The following is a 27,941-nucleotide window of genomic DNA, read 5'->3' on the forward strand; positions in this document are numbered from 1 at the left end:
AAATAACGGGCGCGATTGCAGTCGCGCATGGACATTCAATTAATTTTTGTCAATACCGTCTGCGCGCAGCCGTTTAAAAGAGTAGCGAACAGTATACGCAGAAACCGCCTTTGTGAATTGGCTTTAATGGTTTCATCCTTGTTTCCCAACTCCTTGTATAAAAACGGTTATATCTTGAACTTTACGCACACCAGAATTAATAGTTATAAGAAATTATCTTAAAAAGGTTTAAATGAAATATATTTTTAAATGATTAATTTTTGTAGAAGATTTTTTTAAGTTTTCTTAACATTTTTTTTAATAGAGTATTTTTGGTATTTATAATGGAGCTCTAACCTGCGAGAAAGAGGGATAGAGCATCTGTAGAGATGGCCAAAGCTTTGACCAGTGTTGAATAATGGCGCAGATCTTCTTTTTTGGTATATATCGCTGAGAATTTGTGCGATTATTCAAGTGCCCACTTTGGTCATACCACCGCCTCAGTTGTCAGTGTGTGTGTGTATTGTATGCATGTGATGTAAGGTCATTCGCGTGAAAATATCAGCGAGGAAAAAATCGAATTTTTGTGTTTTGTGTGCTAGGTAAATGCAATAAAGAGTGCAAAGTCGATCGGTTTAACCCTTAGCCCGTGCGCCAGCGGTGAAAGTGTGAGCCCGCTTGGGCATTTTCCAAGTGAAAAGTCGCCGAAAAGTCAAAGGTGCTGGGTTGCCCAACGCAAAAATTATGACGAAAAGCACACCAGTACCAGTACCAGTGCCCTCTCTCTCGCACACACACACACATGCATATGAGCTGGGAGAGCTAGAACCTAGAGTTGTCAACGTTCTGCAAGGAATTTCGTCATTGAGCGGTGTACATGTGTGCGAGTGTGTGTGTGTGGTGCGTGCCTCGCTCGCTGAGTGTGTGTGCGAGAGTGCGTGCGTGTGTATTGGTAGTTTGTTCTCTTCTTTGGTTGTAAAACACAAAAGAAAAATCATCAGGGAAAAATGTGAAAAATGTACATAATTCGTAACCCAGTCTGCGGCAAAGTGCTCACCAGCCAGTGCCCGAAAATCGTGATGAGATGAAACACCGCGCACCGATTGAAAAACTATTACATAAATAGTGCAAAGTGTAAATGTTATTGAAGGCAAAAAAGCTGAGCAGCCGCGCACGCTGTCGTCATCGCTGCTAAAAAGCAAAGAAAGAAAGAAGAAAGGCGAAAAAGAGAAAGATTAAAAGACACCCCCTTCCAAAAAAAAATAACTAAAAACCCAACGCGTTACTATTGCTATGCCGAAAAGTGTTTAAAAAATACATATACATATGCTCTTTCGTATATTCATACTCCAGTGTGATGTACGATGTACACTTTACATTCGAAGCACTTTATTGTTAATACTGTAAATAAACTAATAACATTTAATGCGTGCGAGTGTGTGTGGGTGTGTGCGGGGAGTAGGGCCGTGCGCCTGTGTGAGTGACCTCGTGTGCATGTGTCGCGTGCTCCGCTGGTGTTGGTGTATCTGTATGAGAGTGTGAGTGCGGCGGCAAGGAGTGTCATGCGTATATTTTTCCTCCCACAATACCCCCTTTTTGCCGCCCCTTTCCCCCTTTTCCAACACTGACCCACTGGTAAAGCCTATCCAACCAACAAAAACAATTCAGCAGCTCCTTTGCTCCGACGAGTTTTATCTTGTTTTGCCGTTTTAATCATATGCGGGCGAACGGAGAAAGCAGTGATAGAGAGAGAGAGAGGAGACAATCACGTCATCCAGCCTGCCATGACACACCAACGTCAACATCTATACAGTGCCTCTTGGCTAATAAACCCGGCTCTGCAAAGCCAAGCTCGCTTTTAATTGCGACTTTCCTGATACTTTTTGCAAAATAAAATTCCGTTGCATACTTCGCGGATCGCAGGCACAGTGGGTTGAAAGTTGTCGATGCTACAACTTATTTCTCTTGGCTATAAAGTTGCAACTATTAGACTTACGTAGCCTTGTAAACTTTCTTGACTTTATTATAATTTTTCTTCACAACAAATAAAAAAGTATAAAAGTACAAAGCAAATTTAGCGCGTCTAAGGTATTGTGGTTTTAAAGAAATTACAACTCAAAGAAAGCTACTTTAACATAATTTTGGAATTTATAATATATATAATTCAAAAATATGAACTAGCAATTTTAAAATTGCTTTATCTAAAACCTGCCGATTTCTTAAAAACTACATTTTTTTTAAATAAGTTTCAAACTTTTCTGAGCTAGGAAATTTTAAAGGTTTCACATACGCAAGTTTTGTTCAAAGCCTGACTTCACTGTACTTTACCATCAATGACCACACCAACACACAGGCATTTGAATAAACTTTATTGGCCAAATAAAGAAGAAGACGTCAAGTTCCCCGTTGAGCGCATGAATTCAATAGTGATAGAGCTCAGTCATATTTTTTTTAAGCCTTTTAATTAAGGCAACTTAATTGGCACCTCACCTCCGCCCGAAATATGACTTTTTCGCTTATTTTAGAATTTTTTTTTTTGTCCGGCATGGCATCCCAAGTTCGATTTTTGGCCTTAGCTCAAACAGCATCGTCTGTGTGAGTGTGCCGCTTTTTGTTTTTTGTGTGGCTTGAGTGAGTGTGCGAGAGAGCAAATAAACTGAGTCATGGCTGACGATGACGTTATGCTGCTGCTCTTTTCTGCTCTATTATATTCCGCTGCCTAACTTGCGGTTAGGGCAATTTGTCTCCAAAGTGTTTATGCTCAAAGTTTGCCAATAAAACGCGAAAGAAGAAGGAACTTTGGCACAAATGCCCGCACACACCACACAGCAACTACAACTACCATGGCATTTAGTATTCGATTGACCTCGAGGCCAGCAGCAAATCGATAGCATTGTTTTTTTGTTTCTCCTCCGAATCGATAACATGCCGCACACAATCCCCCCGCGCCCACCTCCTCCGACCCCAAAAGCACGGCTTTAGAAACTAGTTTGTGTAGGATGCTCTCACTCTGTCATAAATTTGATTTTAAAAGAAAATAAAGAAACAAGTATCCATAAAATGAGATGGAATCACTTTTGTGTACTAGTTATCTTATTGGATGTGCTAATGTTTCTAAACCCCAGTGACCGAGTGAGAAAAAGAAATATATATGGTTAAATGCCAAAACGGTGGTTAAGAAAATAAGTTTACAACCTAATTTATTTAATTTGAAACTAAATAGCCATAGTGAAAGGTTGAGCTATACAAAATAGGTGAAATACTTGTAGGGCAATGAAATTCGATTTCAATTAGCTTTTTTTAAGAGTAAATAAAACTATTTAGCAATGCGTCTAAGCTGTGAACATTTTTCATTGATGTTACATTATGATGATTCAAAGGTTTTTTCGACCATAAACTAATTATTATTAAGTAATAGGACCAAAATAAATTCACAAGGCAACTAGCAAATTTCATTAATCACTGTATCTTAAGAAAGTTTTATTATGCGAGCCCGTCAAATATGACTAATAAGTCTTTTGATATTTATATGTTATCAATTTGCAAGAGCTTCGAAAAAATTAAAAACTACAAAACAAATAAATACTCCTTAACTTAAATCAAAGAGATACAGGTAAATAGGTAAACAGATAGATAGGAAAACTGTTGAGCTGTGCATTGTTTTATAGCAATCTATGTGTTGGGCAAACGCCTCCCAAAAGTGATATATGCCTTTTTGACTTTAAATCTAAATCTGCTAGCATTGCAAATTATTTAATATGTGTGTTACAAACACCTCATCAAATACTATACACATACACCCTTGATCGTTACGCTCAGCGGGTAATGCAAACAGCTGATTTCACATTTGTTCTCGCAAAATTTGTAAAAATAAATACGGCTAACGAATAATAAATGCGACGAGACGACCCCCTGCTCTGCTCTTCCTGATCCCCGTGATCCACACACCCATGCCGAATTAGCAAAGTTCCCTGCCCGAAAAGATGGATAATATGTATTTTCATGTGCGAACCGCACAGAACCGCCCGAAACCAATTCAGCAGTGCGAGCGGGACGGCAACGGACCAGAGCGGTCAGTTTGGACGGCGGTCTGGGTCTTTGGGACTCTGTGACTGGGCCGCGGACATCTGACGTCGTTGTCGACCATGCTTCGCTATAATATAATATTATATCATGTGGCCGGGGTGGTGTTCGTGTTGGTGGTGGTGGTAGTTATACGTATTTGTACAAAGTACTGCATTGGGGCTTTATCTTAATGCGATATAATGAGAGTATGATTCGTGACACGTTACGGAAACATTTCCACCGCCGTTCCATCGGCCGCTGCTGCCTGCACGTCGTCTAGCGGTAAACAAAAAATCACCGCACTATGATTAAGCATTGTCAGTTAGACTGTTTAGTTGCTAGAATATTACATTTTAACCTGTTTTATTTGTTTATTTTTTCATACCATTATTTTTTTTTAAATAAATGGTTTAATTATTTTTGTTTTTGTATTTTGAATAAGGCAAGAAAAAACTTTTATTAACATTTAATATTACATGCAGTAATTTTGTCAGCTATATTTCAGCCCATTCTGTTAAAGTCGGACAACACTATTCCTCCCTATTCTCTGCTCTGATAAGGCTGGAAACAGTTATTCTGTCGTCGCATCCGCATTACGAAATTCAAGAAATAATAACTCTCTAGGCAGCTTGCTCTTATCAGTAACTATGCGCATGTCATGCAGTGAGCAAACGGATTGTTATTTTTCTTCGATCATCAACTAATTGGCCGTAATTACACTCAGACAGTGTCACGGGGCGATCTTCGTACAATCATTGCTTGATTGCATTCTAATTTGTGGTTTGATTCTGTTCGTAAACTGTTTTACCAGGGAAAACCAACAATTGTTTGTTTAGGGGAAGTATATAGTACAAATATTTGAATGAAGTGATTGAAATAAGTTCAGTAATACTAAAATCCAAAATTTTGTATATTTGCACTTAACGTAACCGTTTTTCGTCACTTTGTGAAACGCTCGTAATCGACCTGGTCGATAACGAGACTTACCTCGAGTGATAAGTTTTTGAGTGAATTGTAAGTTAAAAAAACTTTTATAGAGTGATCAACGCCTATACTCTTATGAACGTCGCTTATGATATTAAATTTGCGATTTGAAAGCGGTTAAAAGTATGGCAAAAAGTATGCTGTTTAAGTGTTACAGAATTTAAGACAGCAATTACAAACGCTTTGAATCTGTGCAGGTTTCTGAGGCACCCTTCTTTCGCCATTTTGTGAAACGGTCGTAATCGGCCTGGTCAAGATAACGACTTAACTATTAAGATAAGCTGACGAGTGTATATCAAACGGAACCCAAATCACTGTGCGTCGACGTCGCTGCAGCAGCGCCGCCGGCAGAGGAAGAGGAAGAGGAGGCTACTCTCGTCCGTTGGTCATGTGTTTTCGGTTCAGTCTGCTCGCTGAATTCGCCGCGTTCGCTCCGTTCGCTCTGTTCTGTTCTGTTCCGTTCGCCTCGTTTGGCCCGTTCGTTTTGGCCAGATTCGCTTTTTGTGTTCCCGTTGTACAACAACAACAATAACAACTAGTATAAGTACGACCACTACCTTGCGGAATTAGCAACAACAATGGCCATTGGCTAAAAAGCAGCTAGAAATTGTTGCGCTCCTTGTGTAAAAGATAATTATTTGCTCTCAGTCTCAAGAATCTCTCTTTGTCTCTCGCTCTGTGTCTAGCCAGAAAAATAGTATTTTCGTCGTCGTCAACGTGCCATAATTTCTTTTTTTCTGATTTGCCAGCAAAAAAATAGAATTTTTGGACTGGGACAAATATTTATGAGTGTGTATGAGTGCTGTATGTGAGAGCTTTTCCGTATGTGCGTGAAAATAAAGCTGAGATAGTTAACGTTAAATTAGCAGGCTGAACCACCTTACTCCTCAAGTGGACAGCACGTGTTTGACAGCAGTACAAATAAAATAAATATAACAAAAATATCAATTTGGAGAATTGTATTTAGTTGACTGTTAAATGTTGTTCGTTCGGCTTTCGTTTTGATTTTGGTCTTCATGATTTTGTTGCATCCTTGATTCCGCTCCTTCACCTCTTTTACCTTTTTCATTTTTCAGTGTATGTATTTTGAAAAGTTTTTCTCTCTCTCTCTCTCTCCCTGTCGCTTTCTTTCTTTTTCTTTCACTGATTTATTTTGTTGTTGCAAAAAGCATAAAATTAAAACCGAACGAAAGACACAACAAAAAGAAAAAGACGAAGAAGAAAAGGAAACGCATAAAAGTTATCGTTCAAACGAAAATAAATGCAAAATGAAAAATTTCTTTAACATTTTATTTGCGAACATATGTAGCTTCATGAATTAAGAACAAAATAGAAAAGCTGGAAGAAAAAAACTGGTTTAATTACTAAATAAAAAATTCGCATTCAAGCAAAACACCAAACGGAAGATCCAAAACAAACCAACCAACATCAACAGCATCAACTAATATCAAATTAAATAACTAAGCCCCAATAACGTATATATTTAAAGATCTATTTATAAATTAATATTTACCATAATGATTTAGTAAGTTAAGCTTAAAGTACAAAAAAAATAGAAAAGAAAAAAGAAACACCACAACCAACAACAACCAACCAACAACCACATATAATTAATCAATCATTTAACGGAGTAAATTCATAAATATATAATAAATGCAAATGACAAGAAAATAACGAAAACGACAACAACAACAAGTCACAAGCAACAACACACATCGGCAGCATAATAATTAACAACCAACAACAACAACGGATCAATACCAAAGATGGAGGCAAAATTCTTGGCTGGCGCTCTTTCATTCCTCTCGATATTTTTAGCGATTAATGCTCAATCACTTGGTGAGTACAACCTAAACCCCAACCACATTTATAGCCAATCCCCTACAATAAGCATAATGATAAACAAAGAAGGTTCTTTTAACCTATAAGTTGTCCCCCCAAAATCCCCCTCAAATCTGCATATACATATACGTAGCACTCGAGTATAAAGGAATACAAAAAACATATAGAAAACGTATGGGTAAACTGCAGCTGTGATAGCAGAAATTGCAAAACAGAACACAACCGAACCGAACAAAGCAAAACAATGCGGGGGAAAAAAAGAAGGAGAATGAATAAAAAACATCAGATTGTTTGTGGCTAACTACCCACCAACCCTAAACACTTGCCAACCTTATCCCACGCCCCCTAATTGCCCTGCCACCTAAAGGAGAACTACTCCCACTTATGTTGGGCGAGGGTTTTCCCACCCGGCTTTTCCTCATGCCAAGTTCACCTTTAGGCCAGGCACCGACCACAAAAACGCAAGCAAACAATATTAATAAGAGGTGACACGAATCGATGATGAATTTATTGAACATGTCAGAGAAATCGTTTCAACTATTTTAGAAATTAATTTATAATAAATAGGAGAATGTCACAGCGTTGCTATGTGTTACCTAGGCAAATGAAATATTTGTGGCTATCTGCTACCAATTTAATAGGGGTATACAAAAAAACTACAAATTATTAAGAATTTAATTCAAATTCAAACAAAAATTATTAATTACTTTTACCATTGTTTATTTAGTAATTTATTTATGTTGAGTCAATATTTTACCCAAAAATATGTAAATTATTGAACAAGTTATTTAATAACTTATTAACTGCGTGCTTATACACATTTCTGTGTTATTTTAGCAAAAATGAAAAGACAATTATCCTATTAAAGTCTTTGGCCACTACTATTAAAAATCCAGCTGTTATTTTGCCAACGTTCTCAGCTGTGAAAAGAGCCACAAAATGGACAATCCACATTTCTTCTTGACCTGGCTTTGTGTATTCTCTTTTCAAAGTGCAATAAGCGCCAACCACCCACACCCCCCTATTTTCTAACTTTAGACAAGGTCTCTTCTGCATTCTACTGTTTTGGCCTTTGGTTAAACGGACTTCGATATTTTCGTGTTCCTTTTATACATAGTTCATATTGTTGGCTTGGTTGGACTTGGGATTGGATTGCTGTGCTGCCATATCGATATTGTTGCTTATGTTTGCCCTCTGCCGCTTCTGCCTTGTACGTTTTCCGCCGCCTTTCCCCAGTGCGCGACGGCATTCATTTGATTTTCAATTTTCCACACAATTGCTGAAAGAGAACAGCAGCGAACGAAATGAAGAAAAGGCAAATGAGAAGAAGAGTATCAAGTTCATTTCGTTTTTAGTGAGGGGCAATCTTGAAGACTTTTTGTTTAGCTTTAAGGCGATTTTACATGCGGTCCAATAATTACGGCCTGTCTCTGCTTTTGCCTGCCTGTTTATATTAACTTCAGCCGACCCGAAACGAATCGGACTAAAACGAAACAATTTACCGATTTACCGATACGTACCCGATTCGTACCGGTGGCCTGCATTTTGTTTACATTTTGGAACTAAGCAACCCAGCACCTCCCACCTTCCTTGGGGGGTTCATCTATGTTGCCCGGGCGGTCGTTTCTATCTATTTATTATTCTATGCATACTATCCATTTACCTATTTCACTTTATTCCATACATCTATCCGTCCGGCCGAATGTCTGTCTGGCTCACTACCAAAACCTACGTATGTTCATGAATTTTGATTTTTTTCGCCGTTCAGTTTGGCTGGTTTTGTTTTGTTTCGTACATTATTTAGCCCCATGCAGCTATTTTCACATTCAAGGTGTATTAATTGAGTTTTTTTTTTTTGTTCATATGTTCGCATTTATTCATAGTTGATTGAGGGTATTCGTGCTTAAAGCACAGATGATACGTTTAAAAAGCAGGGCGTAAATAATTTAAGGTTATTTTCTTCATGTCTTTATTAGGTTCTGTGATTGATTTATTCAATTATTTATACTTGGGCGAGCTAATTATGGATATCAAAGGATAAAAAAGGGAGGTGAAAATTATAAACAGCTTAAAAAGGTGTCTGGTTAATAGAAAATAGCTTATTTTAAGGGCATCTCTATTTCGTTAATTATACATTACTTTGCTTTTATTAGCCCTGTGTGTGTGTGTTTTTTTTGGCACCTTCTCTTTAGTGTACCATATTTTCAATGATTTTCCACAATGTTTACGTAAATAAGCATCTGAAATAAAAGAACTTTCCAGGCACACATTGAAGGAAAAACCGCCTGGGAAAATAAAAGAAAAGCGCTCCCTCCAGGGATACATTGTGGGCGGCGGGGCAAACAGTTGTACATATATATATGTTTGCACTACATGAATCATTTTGAGTTTTGGTACGAGGGAGCGGCAGACAGAAACCCAAAAAGCCAATATAAAGAAGCATTCCTTTGTTTCCCCGGCGAACTTTTCCCCACGCCGCTTCAAAGCAATTTTCAGCTAGTGGCGTAAAAACCACGTGTTGTCCAGGTGCGTATGCAGTGGACGAATGTGCGAAGAGCCAAACAATAATGCTTGGGTTCTCCCTCATTCAACCCCGAAGCTTACGAATAATTCCCTAGGTCTTGTCACATATATTTTTTTTTTTTTTTGTTTTTTTTTGTTTTTTTTTTCCGAAGTACACGAGGAGGTGGAATTCCTTGGCAAGTGCTTTCATTTCGGCTGTTGACTGCGCACATTCGACTAACCAGTTTCATTTTGCCATGTTTATTTAACGACATTTTCATTATATTAATAAATGTCAAATATTTAAATTTCGGCTCACCCAGCAAAAGGAAGCTAAAGCAAACAAGGAACGTAAAACGAGACCGATGCACAGTGGACTTAAAAGTGGTCGTAACAAAAACAAATATTTTTTTCAGTTTTCTAAAGAATAGAAAATTTAATTATGCACGAAGTGTTTGTGTGGGATAACTTAAAAATTAGTAAATATGTATTTATTGAGGGTAAAATATGTAATTGAAATTGCAGGACTTATAATAATTTTACTGCTTCTTAACCTTCATATTCCAAATAATTTATTGTTATATATGTTTTCTTATCTTGTGCGTTTAGTGAAACTACTATCCCTTGAACTGTGCAACTAATTTTCTATATCTTTTTGGGCATAAATCATGTCCCCCCTTTACAGATCAAAATCTCAAGAGGTTTTCGTTTTAACTCCTTGAACCGCTAACAATAATTCAATGCTGCTTTCGCTGCATTTGATATAAAAATACATTACAAAAGGCACAGATTGTCTTGGGTGGTATCTGCATTTTGCATTGAATCCGAGATGATTTATGCGATACGAGAGGAAGAAGTGTGGGCAGGGTACCTGTCTGTTTTGCCTCTTTGGCGAAAACATTATTTTTATTAAGACAATAAACATGAAATGTAATTTCCCTTTCAATGTCATCGTTGTGTGGCGTTGGCTTCAGTTTAGTTCAGTTCAGTTTGGTCTCGGATTGGGTTGGGTTGGGTTCGGTAGTTGGGTAGTTGGGTGGGTGGTTTTTCAGGACCACCCGCACACACAGAGAGAAAGGCGTCACGGTGAAAGAAAGAAGGGCTTGGCTGGCAGTTTCTGTTTTCTATAATGCGATGGTGCTACAACAGTGGTTTAGTGTGGGCGTGGCATTGGCTTGCACTTCCTTCGCCAAGCCCCCCCCACTTCCACCATTTCTGATTGCACATTGTCTGGAATTCTGCGATTGCAGTGGAAAACTCTATGGCTCTGTCTCTTTTCAACTGGTTGTGGCACATTTTGCACTGTTCGTTCACTTGTTTTTTTTTTCTTTTTCTTCTGCTCCCTGTTCTTCTGACTCTTGTTCTTGTTGTTCTTCAATATAGAGGTTGCCTTGTGTTTCCGGTCCGTGCCAGATAATGGTTGCTTAAACAGGGCACGTCCATAAATATATATATGTGCATTGTCTGTATGTTTTGTACACAGAAAAATAATAAGCCCAAATGTGAATGACTAGTTATTTGCTTAGTCTTTGCTTAACTAAGATCTTTTAAAACCAACTTTTTGATCTTAAACAATCACAATTAATCATAAGGTGTTAAGAGATCTAAAATTTACGATTTTATTAAATTTAAGGTGAATTTTATTTGCCTAATTTTGTTCAATTTACATTCATATTTAAATTGTAATTTTTATGCAAAATTAAATGTGCTTAAAAATAACATAAATATATTTTAAGGTGCCTTAAGCGTATCATCGTCGAAAACCGTTGCCAATTTAATTAAGGTCTAGTGACGCAAGATGAGAATAAAATTCTCATTTTTATGACGCACAATAGCGGAGTAAAATAGCCGTAAATCAAATTTCGCCACCTTGACTTTCGGGCGGCCTTTTCTTTCGCGCAGTGTATGAATATGCGTGTGCACAATTATGTGATGCATTTTCCTGCTAATTGAGGGCGGTATGGAGGGGATGCCAAGCACAAAAACAAAGTTGTGTTTAAACGCCCTTATCTATTTATCGTTGCGCCCCCCTTTCCCAAACCTTCACCGCACTCGAGTTTATGGTTGTTGCTCTTTTATTAGCAGGTACCCGATAAAAGCTTAAAGTTCACACATTTGGCAGACCTTTCATCCGGCTATATCCGTGCTTATTTGTCTGTATGTGCGCTCCAATATTTGCCTTTGTTATAGACAAAGTATTATATTTAAAAATAAATATAGTGTTTTTCTTGATTTTTTTCTGCGTGAGAACAATAAAAATATACATACCGCTGCTGAATCTTTCGCTATTTTCTCTTAAAATATTCTCCTTCCGAAATGTCAAGTTTTCGTTCGTTTTTCATCTTTTGTTCTCTTTTTCATTCGCACTTAAAGACAATTGCGTATGGCCCACTGTGCCGGGCCGTATGTATACATTTGTATATATTTTCCTATAGATTATATAGATGTGTGTATTTTGAATGTCTTACTGTCTGCCAGAAATGCTCCACGGCTTTCTTTTTTTGTTGTTGCTGTGTGTTTGACTTTTCAACGGCGGCAACAAAAAGCAATGCCAAACCAAAAAGTCGCCAACAACGTCACCAAAGAAAATGCCACCACCACCAGCCCTTTTCCCGCCCAATCAATCAGCCGCCCCCCCGTGTGGGGCATTTGACCAGTCAGAGTGGAAAACACATATATATATTCCTCCTTTTTTTTATTCTGTTTTGCTCAAATATTTTCTTTTTTTGAGTGACTGTCTGGGAATTGTTGTCGCTATTTCCACGAAACCGAGTGCAGACGGAAAAGAAATGAACATTTCCATTGTGACGATGGTTGCGAACCATCGGATAAATATATAGAAAATATGGTAAGGAAGCTAAATGCAAATCCCTACCAGGATGTTAAGATTTTGTGATATTTTATGATTGTGATATATTTGCAGATTCAAGGACAATCCTTATAACATTATGAAAGTTTTTGCCAAGTGTAGTATTTAAGTATACTCTGATTAGGTTGATAGAAACAATTTATATTCTCAGAAGGACCAGATGTTTTTTTTAACACAACTAATTAGTTTCATTATTTTAAAACGAAAGCCTTATCGGGAAATACTTTATTTATGTTAGCTAATTGATATTTGCCTAAAATATGCCCTGCAGCAGATTGGGTGTCATTATAAGCTATTATAAAGCTATAAAAGAATGCCGCATTGTTTTTTCGTTTGTTTCATATCGAAACCCCGACTTATTATATAGTACTTGACAATATTGATAAGACGTTGCAAAAACAGCTTTATCGCCTGTGGCATTGACTCTCACTGTCGCTCACTCATCGCCTTTGTCTTAAAGTTCAAAAGTACAATCGCACATAAAGCGAAAATAAAACAGTGTTGATTGAATACAAAGAATTTGAGGACGTTTCTGCCCTGGCAGAGGCAATGAAATGCGTCATTTTCTATAACAATTGCTTCAACAATGATCAATTAAAAAGCGTTACCACATCCGTCAGCATTCACTGTACGGGTAGTAATATTTTTTACAAGTACCATAAATACATAAATAAATTGGCAACTACTCGACGGCCCACACGTGCGCTGATACATTTGTATCTGCAAGTTTCTTCGATTTCGATTTAGTTTTCTTTTCCTCGCATCAATTTGCGTTTCGTTTCCAATTGTGCCAAAGCCAATAATAATTGACATAAATGCCGCATGTAGGGGTCCGGGGATGCAGAATAGCATAGGGGAATGATGCCTCAGTCGAAACGAAAGCAGGGCATTCAAATGAAATATTCAACAAAACTGGCAGACATACGTATGCGGGCCCAACAATTTATTGATCAATTCTGATGGCCCGTGACGTATGCAAAGCCCAACGATTTTTTTTTCCCAAACAATGATCGCACTGACATTGCCTGTCAAACAGTACCAAGCGAAATACATTACACAAGCATAAACAACAAAAATCGATTTAGAGCTGATGATTTTATTATGAATTTTACGTTGGAATCATTTCGTTTTGGCTTTGCTCAAATGCCTAATTTTATTTTGAATTCTAAGTTTTTTATTGTATTAAAAGGATACATTTACGCTCCCCTGGTAAAAGATCCCAGCAGATCCAATGTTTTAAAATGATTAAAAACACACCTAATATCATCCCATAAAATGTTTCAATGTCCATGTATCTAGTCGATACTAAAATCCACACCTCTTTGTTCCGGGTTCGCCTCGATTTGTATGGCTTTTCCATGGCCAAGAGAAACCGCCACTAGAGAGGCTGAAATTAAATTTAGCCTATGTTTATTTCGTTTAATTAGACACACCAACTGCAAGCAAATAAAATATTTATGTACAGACACAAGGCAGAAGACAGAAGGCAGACGCACACTCACGGCACCATCCGTAGATATTCCCATGTTATTTCTACATACTTGAAAACGTTAAACAAGTGTTTTGTTAATGTTTGTTTGCTTTAAAGACGTCTAATGTGCATTTGTCCGAAAACAAAAAAGAAATCCCAGAGGTCGAAAGCCAACAGATAAATGAGTGAAGAACATTTTTCAAGTTCTTTTTAGTTCCACATGTGCCAATAGATTTTGTATTTATACTACATAAACCTCAGTATAAGCTATTCCAGCTTGGTCTTACAAATTCGAAATTTGGTTTAATTTCATCGTATCTCAAATCTTTGATTAAATATTATAATTATCAATTATTTCATAATATTTTGTAATTTTTAATTGGCTAAACCTATTTTTTCTCTCAATTTGTGATAAAAATAATTAAGCAATCTTGTCAAAAAAGTTTGGCGTTTTTAAGACATGCTAACTTGAAATAATCAACTATTTCCCTTGATGTCCCTGAAGGTCCTGCCAATTTATCAGCAGTAAAAGTTAACTGCAATTGCAAATGCAACTGTTGCTGTTGCTTTTTTGTTTTATACCCGCGATGCACTTTGCGTGCGATCTTGTTTTCCGCGACTGTTGCTGTTGTTGTGTGGGGTTAAGCTGCACAAAGTTTTTTACATGCACATTCAGTGGGATACTATAGTCTGTTTGTGGTGGGGGAGGAGGAAAAAGGAGCGGACACAGACATATCGCACGGTTAGCTACGAGCGCGCCTCGTCATTTTCGTTTTGGTAGCTTTCGCTAATTTTAAAATAGACAAACAATTTTTTATTTCAATTTACAGCAGCAGCCAGAGCACGCACACTGGCAGGAGAGCAAACACACTACACTATACCATATAATACGCCATGTATTCTACCAACACAGCCTAGACACATGACGACTACCTCATGCCAAACACCCCTCCATTGTGTTTGCTTTTCCTCGCGTAACCCGGCTGCGTATTTAAATATTTATTCATTAATCTCTTGCTGATTATGATAAGCATGATAATAATAATCACTATAATGGTTAGTTGGCGCATTTTAAAAGTGACACTTCCCCCAACCAGCCCACCCCTCGCCAACGTTCCTTCGTTATCTATCGCTGCTGTTCGTTGTTGTTGTTGTTGTTGTTGTCATTTAAATTACTTTGTTTTGCTGGCATTGCAGTACGAGTATCTGTATCTGTTTCTGACTCTGTGTAAATGTAGCTGTGAGTCTGTGTGTTGTTTGTCAAGTTTAGCCGAGTTCCTTTGCGTTTAATTGGCATTTCTCATGCAATTTAGTTAATGAACTTTCCATACAGAACAATTGCCTTCGCCTTGCGTTCACTGACCCATCGATCCATCCACCGGATCGATTCGTGAATCCGGTCGGGTCAGACGCTCTCAATCGATCGTCAGTACGGCAATTGAGTCAATCAGTCAGCCACTTGAAGTATTGAACGTATTCGAAAAAAAAAAATCAATTATATAATTGGGGAATAAACCAACAGAATGGAGGCATGCGATTTCTGAGACCAAAACAATTACCATTACATATGACTTGAATTTTTCATTTCTAATTGAAAAGAGTGCCCTCTTAAAAAGAATCTCATAATTATTTTGAATATAAAAAATAGTTTATAGACCTATAAATTATTTCATGACATTTTAATATAAGGTCTGTTAGCAGTATATTGGAAGCGTATAGATCAAGTGGATATAAGATGTGACTATTTAATAATTTAATAATAATAACACTTATGTTCCATTCCGATGTTCCAATAATGTAGAATAAGTAGTAAGGACTATGTGAAGATCAGAATAGGGTAACACTTGAATTAAGAGAGACAATTGGAAGCAGACGTGAAAAATCTAAGCTGAACAGCAATTAAATAAAATAAAAACTCAAGAATTGAAATAAATAATATTAACCTGCGTCAACAGGTCTAATATTTACTCTTCTATCTATGATAAACGCACAAAAGATGAAGTAAAAATTAATATTTATGCTTATGTTTTGAATGGAATTTAATTGTAAATAGTAGATTTAAAATATATATTTTGATTAAAATATTTTTGTTTATAGTCGACAGTTAAAAATTTTAATTTGCAGCAGGCTTGTGGAACATAACTTTTACAGGATATCAACGCCTTGAGTCATAAAGATTTAAATTCTTCTTAATTGTATACAAATGAGCTTCAACTTTTTCCAACTGCGAAAGTTGTAAATCAGATTTTCATAAAGTTTCCGAATTGTTGGGTGTTGTGCTTGTGCCGCTCAAACCTTTTTAAAATTAGTTTGCGCACGATGTGGCTATCCAGTGCACCCAAAACTGTGCTTTCACGTGCGCAGCGCCTGCTAAAAATAACACACAGATACAGCTAAAGCCACACATTCATCCACATACATATAACAATTTTGGCTTGGTGTTAATTAATTTTTCTTATACTTAGTTTTTTTTTGCGTTCTTTTAGTATAATTCTCGTGCACTTTGCGTTCGTTTCTCGGGGCTTTGCAAATTTTCTATGTAAATTTTATTTTAATTGCTTTCGGCTATAACAATTTTGACAACAACACAGGGCAAATTTAAATAGCAGTATTGGCAACAAAAATAACAAGTCGATAATTTGTTATTCTCGGTGTGGTTTCTTTCGAAAACCAAAATGGCTTCATTAAAAAATAATAAAAGCCTGAAGGTGTGTGTAGAACAAAGTTTTTCAAGTGTAATATGCTTATATTCTTTGCCAAAATTGACCAAAATTCTGGGAACACCACATATTTTTCTCCACATCGTTGTAAAATATGAAATTTTCAATTTGTTTATTTGAAATTTAAATATTTTTTTTTTATTTTTGTAGATTTTAATTTTATTAAATATTGAAAGCTATATATGCATAAGTACCTCCGGGTGTGTATGCGTATAAATATGTATTAACGCCTGCCAATTTGTACGCACATAAACACAGAAGCAAATGCCTTTAGCAATATGTCACATGTGTGCGATGCAGGGGGCGTTTTATGTGCGGGGAGAAGGGGGCGTTGCACAGACTACAGGCAGTCCCATAAATTTGATTAAATAAACTTTTAGTTTTGCGCTTTTTTAGACGCCTCAGCCGGCTCTTGCTCTTGTTCGCTCGGCCCGCATTCATTTGTTTTGTCCTCACTTCTATATAACGCAGGCAGGAATGCGACTAAAACTATGCTAGATGAACAAGCAATAAACCATAAATTTCTTGTTCTCCGAAAGCAACAAAAACGGCAACTAGCGGTTAAGCCTTTAGGGCTTGCCGAGCGTAGGGAAATGGGTTAAAGGATAAGGGCCGGGGAAAGAATGCTAAGGTATGCCTACGAACACCAGGGCTGCAAGCCATTAAAAACATTTGGTGTTTTTCCGAAAACTTAACCAGAATCGAAATTAACTTTTAGTTTTATAGGTTTTTTGTTTTGTTTATGGTACTTAAAAGACAATATATTTTAACCGCAAACTGGCAGCACTGTGTATGCGTAATACTTAAATAATAAAAAAACCAGAAAAATGTCGTTCATGCCTTAAGCATAATCCAAAACAGAAAAATACAGAAATATTGATGTTAAATACAAATATACTTCTTAATCAATATTATGAGATTGACAACACTGCGTATGAGTAATGTAAATATTGGGAATCAGGCGGCATTACGTATACGTCTTATAAATACAGTGAAACTAACATTGCTTACACACTTTAGAAACATTTCTTACATTGCTCATAATCAATGCCGTTGGGTACTACTTTAGTAGTAAGTTGACAAAATGTACTTAGAGTAGGTATGCTATGAAAATATGTGTAAATAAAATTTTAAAAAGGAAGCCCTGGCACCTGTGAGGTACATATAAATACATTCAAATGAGAGTATGTGCGACAGTGTTGTATAAATTTAAATTATTGTTCAGCTGTCTGTTGTCTCCTCTCGCTCTTAATTTATTTTTCTTTCTTTCTACTTCTGCCGGCTGCAATATGTTCCGTTGTGTTGTATAGCCCCATCTCCCTTCCGCCCATTAGCCGTGTAGTTGGGCTGTCCAACGTGACAAAAGCATTTTCGGCGGGCGTTGGTAGGGGAAAATTGGGTGGTGGAGTGCGGGGTGGCATTTTAGACTTTGGTGGCAGCTCGACTTATGCGTGTAACATGTTTGTAAAATAAATTGTTGTAGCTCTTCTGGCGCTTTTCTTTCCCTCTCACTTGATGCGTGTGTATGCGTGTGCGGAGAAATATACATTTCCCTGAGCTTAACCCTCTGTTTGCCCAATTTATATATCTGAAAAACACTGCAAAATGCTTACAATACCGAGTTACTACTTAAATAAATTAATTAACTTCTATTTGTTTAATCAGTAAATTGTTCGTCAAAATAAAAACTTTGTTAATCACTGTTAAATGAGTATTTTTTAAATATAATAAGAAATAATGAAAAATTACCAACAATAAAACTTTTTAATGGTAGACATTTCCCTGATCCAGGATATCTTATCTTTTGGAGTTTTGAAATGAGAATTGTAGTATTCTTGGCAAAGAGAGGGTTAATTTAAATGCGAGAGACAGAATAAAAGAAGGAAAATGTCAGCCAGATGGCAAGGGAGACGTAAACATAATTTAACATCAGTTATGTGCAAACGTGCGAGAGTGTGTGCATGTGCGTTGACATGACAGCGATAAGGATAAAGATAAAGACATTGTCCGACCACTTGCTAAGTGCTTTAATCAGCTGATAAGATTGTGTGCTTATGCTTCAGTTGGCTCCGTGTTGCTGTGTTCGGTTCGGTTTACTTTTTTATCAAGCTCGACAGTCCGTTTTGTAATACATCCGGCAAATATACGGGCAAATGTACGAGCAAATACAAGCACTCCCCGGGCACACACAATTACACAAATATTTATGACCCTGCTGCTGTGTGTTATCACTAGGTACTTGGCGATAACAGCTCAACAAGTTCTAATGGGATTGCCACAAGGCTTCGCAGCAGGTGTCTGTGGGCTTATGCAGTTAAAACTGGTCGAAATTGACGTCACCGATGCAGTTTAAACCAGTCTCGGCCAATTGACGTCATCGTTTTTGACTATCTTTTGATTAGAATGAACCAAAAGAAAAGAAATCGAAATTACCAAGGTTTTTGTGAAAATATTCAATTTCAGATATGAGAAACAAAAATTTTAATCTAATTGACTTCTTTATTCAGTCATTAACGTCATAGTCTTGACTATCTGAAAACCTACATTTTATTATCTCATAATGACATGTTATTAAAATATCAACAATTCAATAAAAAAAGTTTAATGGCACCTAGAAATTAAAGTCATACAGATAATGGCAAGTTGATTAGTAATATTTTATACAACTTTAAACTAATTTTTTTTGAGAACAATTTATTAGCCGGGTTACCACACAAAAATAGTGTATGTATACACATCAATGCAACTATCTCGGTCCCACTATTGCCCTCTGTCTCTCTCTTTTTCCTTGCCTTTAATCGATTAAGTTACGATAAATCAATCAGTGCAGTAAGAAAAACCCCATTTATATCGAAACATAAGTTAGTGTTAATTTCCACCATTACGTAAATAAATTTTCGATTTATGTTAGTTTATTTTTCAACCGTTGTGTTTTTTTGTGTTCTGTGTGTAAATGTGTTTTATTAGCCTCCCTCCTCTAATCCCCATAAAGAAAATTGCCCAAAGCATATAAGCATTTCGACTAGATAAATTCCAACATTGATATATATGTTTGCAACTTGGCGCTGAAATCAAATAATCGATCGCAACTTTTCAATAAATACCATAAACGGGAAAAACACATATAATATAAGTCATCGCATAAACATTTATAATATTAGGATGTATTGATGATCGTTTTTTGTTTATCCTTTTTTGCGTTGAATTTCTGTTTGATTTTATGATTTTTAATCGTTTACACTGGTCAACGGAATTTAGTCACACTACTTGAAACTACTGATTCCTATAATGTTTTTTGCAGCAGTTTTATATACTAAAAAAAAAATCAAAACTGCGAAAAAAAAATGTCATTACAATCACTAGTGTTAAAACAATCATAGAGGTGGAGCCGCAGAGATCTTATAAAAAGTGTGCTGTGAAAAGTTATATCAGGAATAAGTAAATAACTTCCTACTTTTTCATTACTTTTAAGTGATTACAAATCAATTGAGATGTCTGCGGTACCCCATTTCTATTTTTTTTTAAACAAGCACCTTTCTTAGACTAATTATAAGTTCATTGTGTGACCCTTGAACCCTATACCAACGTTCGCTTTCTGTTGTGGAAGCAGCCAACGACGTGAGCGAGGAGTCCACAGAGTTTGGGGCGCCGCCGGTCGTCTACTATGGCGACTCCAATGTGAACTTGGGTCAGCCCTTCTCGATCACCTGCATTATACCGATCACCGAGCAGATCCATTGGATCAAGAACGGAGAGCCGATCACAAGGCACAATCTGCGGCACGGGCGCGATGATCATGCCTACGCTCTGTCGGAAAGTGCAATCGAGGGTGAGTATTTTGGCGAAGAAGTTAGTTCCGGAGGAGTTGAAGATTCCACCACTCATCTGGTCATCTGTTGCTCCCGCTAAAGGTGAGAAGCACAAGATTGAGGCGCATTTGAGAGTGCGGCATGCCCTCAAGGTGCACGAGGGTCGCTACCAGTGCAACCATCGCCACAGCACCTACCACATGCTGCACGTGCGGGATGCCAAGGGAGCAGGAGCGGGAACGGGCGAACCCACCGAGTCCGGATATCAAACCATCGACGAACTGACGCCAAACTCGGCGGATGACTTCTTCACACGAACGTGGCTGGAGCAGCAGCAGCAGCAGCAGCAGCAACAGTTGCCCCACCAGTCACACAAGCAGCACAAGTCGCATTTGGGCTATGGAAACGTCAGCCTCTCCGGATCTCAGCCCTGGCATCCCTCGGCGGGGGGAGGTGGAAGCAGCGGCGGTATCCATCGCGTTTACTCGGCCACACCGCCGGACTTTCCACCACCGCGTTTCAATCAGCTTGAGCACACGGTGGCGCCGCCAGAGCCACCCACTATACTGTACAATCAGACGAATCCCACTGCCAGCGCCACTGCCACGGAGGCCAGCCTGCTCCTGACGACGGCGCACCACCATGCCCACCACCAGCAACAGTTGCAGCAGCAGGCGCAGCACACACTGAACGCCTTCCAGTTGCCGCTGCCGCCACGGCCCAATCCTGGCCAGAATGAGCGCTACCAGACCTATGCACCGCACTATGTGCCGCCAGTGGTGGGATCAGGACGTGAGCTGACCACCATTCCAGCAGCCACCAGCACAAAGGCCATGATGGGTGGTGTTGGTGGTGGTGGTGGTGGTGGTGGAGTTCCTGCGGGTGCCAGTGCCCCAATTATGGCTGCTGGTGCTGGTGACCACATGCTGATGGGTGGCCAGGCGCATCAGGTGCATCTGCAGCACCAGACGCTCTTGCCCGTCAAGATGGGTGAGCCACACACACACACACACAAAACACACACACAAAACACACACAATCATGAAACACTCACAAAAACCTCTTATTAAAGTTCAACTTGTATATGCCCACTTTGTTGTTGTTCGTTTTATGGCTTTTATCTCGCTCGCGCCGATCGAAATTGCCATTGTAATTTGTTATCGTACCGAAAACTACAGCCTTGCTCCCATTTTCAATAGCTTTTTTGATTATTGCTATGGATATTGATATTTTGACAATATCAACAACATCGATAATCCCAGCGTGACTTTTTATAAAACTAACAATAAAATAAAAGAGAATGTTTTATACTTTCACTTAATGTAACAGTTTTTTTTTATAGAAATTCAACCCAAAAATAATTTATTAAATAATTTTGTTTAACTTTTTAAATATCTAGAAAGTATATTTTTTACAGGATACTTTTAAAGCGATTTCAAATCTCTCGATTTTACAATTGGCGATATGCGAAATTAAAAATGGGATCAGGGTCAAGTGTTCGCCCACCCCACCCACTCGCTCTGTCTCTTTTGAACTGCATCTGATCTAAGCTGCGGCGCCACCCCACCCCACTCCACCCTCTCGCTCTCTCCTCATTAGCCCGCTCGCTTGCTCTCTCCATTGCGTCTCTTACCATTGCATCAACCTCGCTAGTCTAATTTTGGTGTTGTTGGTTTTTAATTAAACGTTAATCGCTCGTCTAGATAACTCGCCTTCTCGCTCGCTCCCACTCAATGTGACCTTGACAAGCTCGCCGTTGACTCTCTCGCTCTCACTCTCGCTCATACACACATACACACCCCACACACCCACATATTCACATATGGTCACACCTTTAAGTTAAGCTTGAGTTGTTTGCCTGAACTTTTGTATCATTTCCGCTCTTTCTTTGTCTTTTGCGATTACCTTTCTCTTGATTTCATTTGTTGCCCTATATTGTCTTTACATCTTTGTTTTTCCTTTGGCTTTCTTAGACTTTTATAGTCTTTTCCTCCTGTAAACAACAAATGTTATGGGTCAATTTGATTTTATTTTATACAAAAAAAATTTCAAGATTATAGTTTAGTTGTAAATATGAAGTGACTTTTAACCTTTTAAATTTCAAAAAACTTAGTTTAAAATTTGTAATCTTAGAAAAGGTTAAGTTATCTTTAATTTTCAAAAAGTTTTAATTGACCAGGATTTATCTGCTTGACATTTTCACATATTTTTTTGTGTGTCTTGATTTTCTTTGGTTCTTCCTTTTTAACGCTTTGGTTGTTTACTCTGATTGTCGAACACACAGATGGCAGGTGCATCGATTTCGATTTCAATTGCGATTTCGATTCCGATTCGAATTTGATTGGCAGCCAGTTTTGCGATGACGCATAAAGTTTACAATTGGCAGCGTTTGGCTTACGAGCTGATTATATTCAATCAGACTGCAAGATAAGGCGGAAAAACAACACGTGGCGTGCCGCTGATTCTCCTTCTCTCGCTTTCTTGCTTTTTTTGCTTGCGATTCTTGTCAATCGAGCTGTCGATAGTTCGAGAATCGACCTTAATGTTCTATGTATCGCATTTTGTATATCGATAAACATAAATTTAATTACTTTTGCTCTATTTTACATTGCAGCTATCTTAACCGATAAATTAATCAACTATACATACCAAACTAATCAAACATAAACGTAAATAATCATAGTAATCTTAATTCATATGCAGCGTAAAATGAAGTTTATTTGATTTCAGTCCAAGTTTCGAAATAGTACGAAAATGTGTTTTATACCATAAAAGATGAATAAAATTCGATTGACCAAATTGTATGCTCTTTTGTTTTATTTATACGTATTCTTAAGTTTTAGTTTTAGTTTTAGTTTTACGAATATTCTTCTTTTTTTTGCTCCACCTTTATTTTGATATTAGTGATTTGTGTGTTGCTAATTCATCATTACTCTCCTAAGCAATTTAGTCAGTATTCAAAACCGAATTTCAAGCTCTCATCTCTCAGCCAAAAAAAAAAAAATATCCAAACCAAAAACCTCAGATATCTCTCAAAAAAGCTCCACCAAAAACCTCTCATACTTTAAGCTCGTTCTCAATTTATTCCTATAAGCAAATATATTTATCTTTACATACAAGTTATTAGAATAAACTTTGTTTAAGCAGTTCTTTATGTAAACGTTTTCTCGTATCCCAACATTAGAATGCCATCCCGCCCCTGCCAATATTTGACTAATCTATTTTATGTATCTATACCATCTCCAGATAAGCTGGTGCCAAACTATGATAATATCGAGCATCAAATGAAATTTTACGACATCAAAACGCCGCTGGTTCTCAGCTGCAACGTGAAAGAAGATACGTCGAGCGTTCTTATATGGTAAGTCATTCCGAATCACCCCCTCACACTCAGGGGAATGTTGAGACGCAGGGTGGCTTTATATTTGTGTCTGTGTCCCACATAGTTAGTAGTTATAAGAGCAATCATTTTAATACGGCACAGCTAAGCACTTTTGCTTAATTATGTTGGCCTGACTGCCTAACTGACTGCCTGACTGACGTAACCTGGCAACCGAAACAAGAACGAAGCTTCGAACACACTGCAAAAAATGTTATTCGAAGGACAAGATGTCTAAGTGAAGTCCAGTCAATAAATGCCAATAGACAACATTTAATATTTAGAAGTATTTTTCAGTAACCGTATCTATTTTTCCCAAACATAAAGAGATTTCTGTAGCATCTCCCTCCAAATTTGTTTCAAAAACCCAGATAGTTAAACTTATTAAGAACTCCGATCTGATTTCTTAGTTTTTGGCGGTTTATTTATAGCTGAAAGAGAGCTTTTCTAAAAAGGGAAAGTTTTCTTTATAATAAGCATACCTTCTGCAAGAGCACAATAAGGTGCCATTTGTGCGAATTTGTACGGTTGAGTGGGGTCTGTTGGCTGGCACTTTTGAGGGGCGGTGGTTACTGAAAAGTGCCTTCCTGTCTGGGACCGGTTAGTGTTTGGTAGTTGGAGCTCGGAGCTCTGCGGCAGGGTCTTGTAATGGTAATGACACTTTTGTTCATTCCGGGACCTGTCCGAGTCCCTGGTTCTCGTGCTCGTTCTCGTTCACGTACTCGTACTTGTTCTTGTTCTGGGGCCAGGGCCAAACTTTGCGTGTGCTTCGCTTTGGAATTAGTCTTTGAATAATTGGCAAAAGGCGTAGAGAACGGCGGAAGGCCAGGAGAAAGTTCGTTCCTCAAGTAGGTGCAGCCGGGCTATTCGGCGATAACTGTAGAATTCATTTAGATAAATGAGTTTTTTTTGCTAGCAAATATCTACAGAGAAAAAAGAGAACAAGTACTAGCTACAGCATACATTTCAAGTAATAGGTTTTATAACTATAATAGAACTTTACATTAAACCTGATGAAATGGTATACTTGCTTTTTAGGAACTAATAATGAATCGTAGGAGACTTTCTCGGTTTTTTCTAGTGGTAAACCCATTGAATCCATTACTAGTTCAAGTGAAATTTGGTTCGGCTTAATTGGCTAAGATGACCGGGCGGAGACCAACACTAGTATTAGACCCAAAACCATTTGTCACCAAACTAATCTCTGTCCTTATTTTTTTTGGCGAACAGGAAAAAGAACGGCACCGCTGTGACGGAGGTGCCTTCGCTAAAGGGTCGCTTTAAGATAATCGCAGCCGAGAATAAGTTCATCATCGACAAGACGGATGTAAGCGATGATGGCGATTACAGTTGCGAGATCGACGGAGAGTCCAAGATAATCAAAGTGATTGGTAAGTCGTCGTGAGACGTCTTCAGCAACCAAAGACCCCAATTGATTGATATCCCCTTTTATCGTATGCAGCCCGCGTTGTTGTAAGAGTGCCTTCAAATACAGCCGTTGTGGAGGGAGAGAAGATGTCGGTGACTTGCACCGTTGTGGGTACCGCACCACAGTTGATATGGACTTTTGGTGAGTTTTTCTTTTTCAAACACCCCTCCAAGAAATAAGATTTAACTCGATTGCATTCCTTTCCGCAGGCAATGTAACGCTGACAAACTCAACGGATCGCTTCGTCCTCAAACCAGAAAACAATGTCCCCAACGCCATTCTGACACTGGACAATGTGACATTGCAAGACAGAGGCGAGTACAAATGCATTGGACGCAATGCGGCCAATGACTATGGTGTGAACGGCACCAGCACTGCTCCTGCCAGCGACTTCACAACTGTGCGTGTTAAGGGTAAGTTTCCGTCGGATGGGAGTGCCGCCTAAGCTCCCATTAATGTTCGCCGAAAAACCTTGGTCGCCATTCCTCGTCCGAATCTGTAGGCTATAATCGTTTAGACTACAAAGTGCTTTCCAAATTAAATTGTTAGAGCCAGCCAAGCCCCATGTCTATACTTATTAGGTTTCGGATACTAAATGTAAATATTTATTGTTAGAAATTGACATTAAAAACAAATAATCTTATAATTATACATACAATTCAATTTAAATTGATAATAAAATTAAAATGCGTTTTTATAATATTTCTTAAATTTGTTTTCTAATATAAAAATTTGTTTTTCAAAAAGTTTTTAATTTTTAGTCATCTCGCTTTCAGTTAACTACAAAAAAACTGATACGAAGCTAATTTTTTTTTGTAATATATCCTAATGAAAACATTATTTTTAACGTCAATTATGATAGAATGATTGTTTTCTAAAAAGCTAAAACTGAGATTATTTTGGTTACCAATTCATATTTACTTGTATTTGCCTGTTCAGATGGTTAGTAATCTTTTTAAATACAAATTTAGCAAAATTCAACCAAAATAGACGAAGTTTTGCGACCTTGTTTAACCGGTTATCCAAAGTAAAACACTTTTAAAATATATTACTTTCTTCTCTGTAGGCAAATTTGCCGCCTTGTGGCCTTTCCTGGGCATCTGTGCTGAGGTGCTGATTCTGTGCATCATCATTCTCATCTATGAGAAGCGACGCAACAAGAGCGAACTGGAGGAGAGTGATACTGATCCTCAAGAACAGTAAGTGTGCCAACTCTCCAACCCAACACACCAATCAACCAACCTACCAACCAATCAACACCACAACAAACAAAAAACCAACAACATAAACTGTCAACACCAAATAATATTAAACATCAGCAAACAAACAAAAACAAACAAACAAAAAACAACAACCGAAACGCAGCAGAAGAGGAAAAAAGTTGAAATTTTAGTTTTATACTGCAAATTAAAGACGTTGAAGCTGCAGGCAAATGCAAATGCGAATGCAGACCAGACACACCAACATAACCATACGGAAACGGATAACAGATACAGATACATATACATATACAAATACAGATACAAATACAGATACGGAGAAGCAACGTACTTACGGACGGACAAACAAACGGACGGAGGAGCAGCAGCTACAACAATTAGTGAAATTTTCTTAGTTAACAATTTCTAATAGTTACCACAATGGAAAAAAAGAAGGAAAATTAATGAATTTTTGTGTTTGACGCAAGCGACGGATACGCAATAAAATGAAAAGTTAAAGGTTAAGAAATTATATAGTTTTTGCTAATTTTGTATTATAATGAAGTCCATTGTGCCTGGAGTGTCGCAAGGAAAATAATGAAATATCGAGACCCAGAGAAGTGAAATGAAGAGAGTGAACACAAAAAGCTTAACTTTTAGGTTTCTACCTTTTTCGATGTGTGCTAAGCGAATGCAAATATATTCCTGATCCGTATATTTGTTTCGCCCAAAACTCTGACAAACACAAAACGGAAACGGAAACACAAAACGAACGCACACAGACACAACTCATTCACACCAACACACCCGAGAGTTAAAACACAATATGTAGTTCTCTAGATATAAATATGATAAATTTAATTCATCGTAAATATGCCTTTTAATTTCTTTGCCTTATTCAAATCGAAAAATCGTTTTTTCGCTGTGCTTGTCTCTGTTGCTTAAAAAATAAACTACAAACAAAACTTAATGAAAAATAATTACACATAAACGAAACCTTTCTTTTTATGTTAAAGTCCAGTCCATAATATTATTATTATTATCATGTAAAGGAATACGACAAGAAAATGTTATCAACTTTCTTTTTAAGTACTTATTGTTTAATTATATACATTAAAAAGAAAACCACATTTAAAAAAAAAAAACACAAAAACACCGTAAGCGAAGCAAAAGTTTTTATTTTGCTTTGGAGGAATACAAAACAGAATTAATCGTTACTTATGTATATTATAAATCACTATATAAGCTTATTAATTTCTTGGCAGTGAATCAAACATACACACGAAAACAGAAATCGTAGCTCAACACTTTCGCATTGATTTGGAATTATAATTAGAATTATTTGTATATTGTACACAAAAGAGTATTTTCCCCTACCCAAAAGCCCCTCAGCCCCAAACCTCTAGTTTGCGCACTTTATGTTTTTTGTCGCCTCTGTTGATTTTGCCGTGTATAAACTTGAAAACTTGAATGATTTTGATTCTTTGTATCCTAGTATCTAAACACTTGTGCTATTCTTTACCGATTACAACTATCCATTATGATTTTGTGCGTTTTGAGATTGATTTCTACCGAAATATAAAACAAACAACAACAAAAAATACAATTGTAAATTAAACAAAAAGAAAAAATATAAAAAAAAATAAACAAAAAAAGAACAAAACCAAACAATATGCATTTTTATTATTTTCTC

The 27,941-nt window shown here is 37.5% G+C and overlaps 1 protein-coding gene across 2 annotated transcripts; it reads left to right on the top strand.

Moving 5' to 3' along the window:
• The first annotated feature begins 516 nt into the window (after nucleotides 1-516).
• On the top strand, nucleotides 517-27,881 carry LOC108138763 (neuroplastin). Of its 2 annotated transcripts, none has more exons than XM_041710559.1 (7): nucleotides 517-581; nucleotides 6,555-6,867; nucleotides 23,488-23,602; nucleotides 24,851-25,011; nucleotides 25,083-25,190; nucleotides 25,259-25,462; nucleotides 26,116-27,881. In XM_041710559.1, the coding sequence occupies exons 2-7, from the start codon at nucleotides 6,795-6,797 to the stop codon at nucleotides 26,250-26,252; spliced, it is 798 nt and encodes a 265-aa protein (XP_041566493.1). In that variant the 5' UTR covers nucleotides 517-581; nucleotides 6,555-6,794; the 3' UTR covers nucleotides 26,253-27,881. The 2 variants fall into 2 exon arrangements, with proteins under 2 accessions (XP_041566493.1, XP_041566494.1); XM_041710560.1 differs by lacking the exon at nucleotides 517-581 and adding an exon at nucleotides 5,428-5,572.
• Nucleotides 27,882-27,941: the final 60 nt, after the last annotated feature.

Source organism: Drosophila elegans, unplaced genomic scaffold, assembly GCF_018152505.1.
Source record: "Drosophila elegans isolate 14027-0461.03 unplaced genomic scaffold, ASM1815250v1 contig_814, whole genome shotgun sequence".
In the NCBI taxonomy this organism is placed as follows: domain Eukaryota; kingdom Metazoa; phylum Arthropoda; class Insecta; order Diptera; family Drosophilidae; genus Drosophila; species Drosophila elegans.

What these genes read in the sequence shown, in the direction of transcription:
- LOC108138763 (XM_041710559.1), top strand. Translation starts at nt 6,795, where the DNA reads ATGGAGGCAAAATTCTTGGCTGGCGCTCTTTCATTCCTCTCGATATTT. An exon ending in CAAGATAATCAAAGTGATTG is followed by an intron (nt 25,012 to 25,082) that starts GTAAGTCGTCGT and finishes TATCGTATGCAG; the next exon opens with CCCGCGTTGTTGTAAGAGTG. An exon ending in CACAACTGTGCGTGTTAAGG is followed by an intron (nt 25,463 to 26,115) that starts GTAAGTTTCCGT and finishes TCTTCTCTGTAG; the next exon opens with GCAAATTTGCCGCCTTGTGG.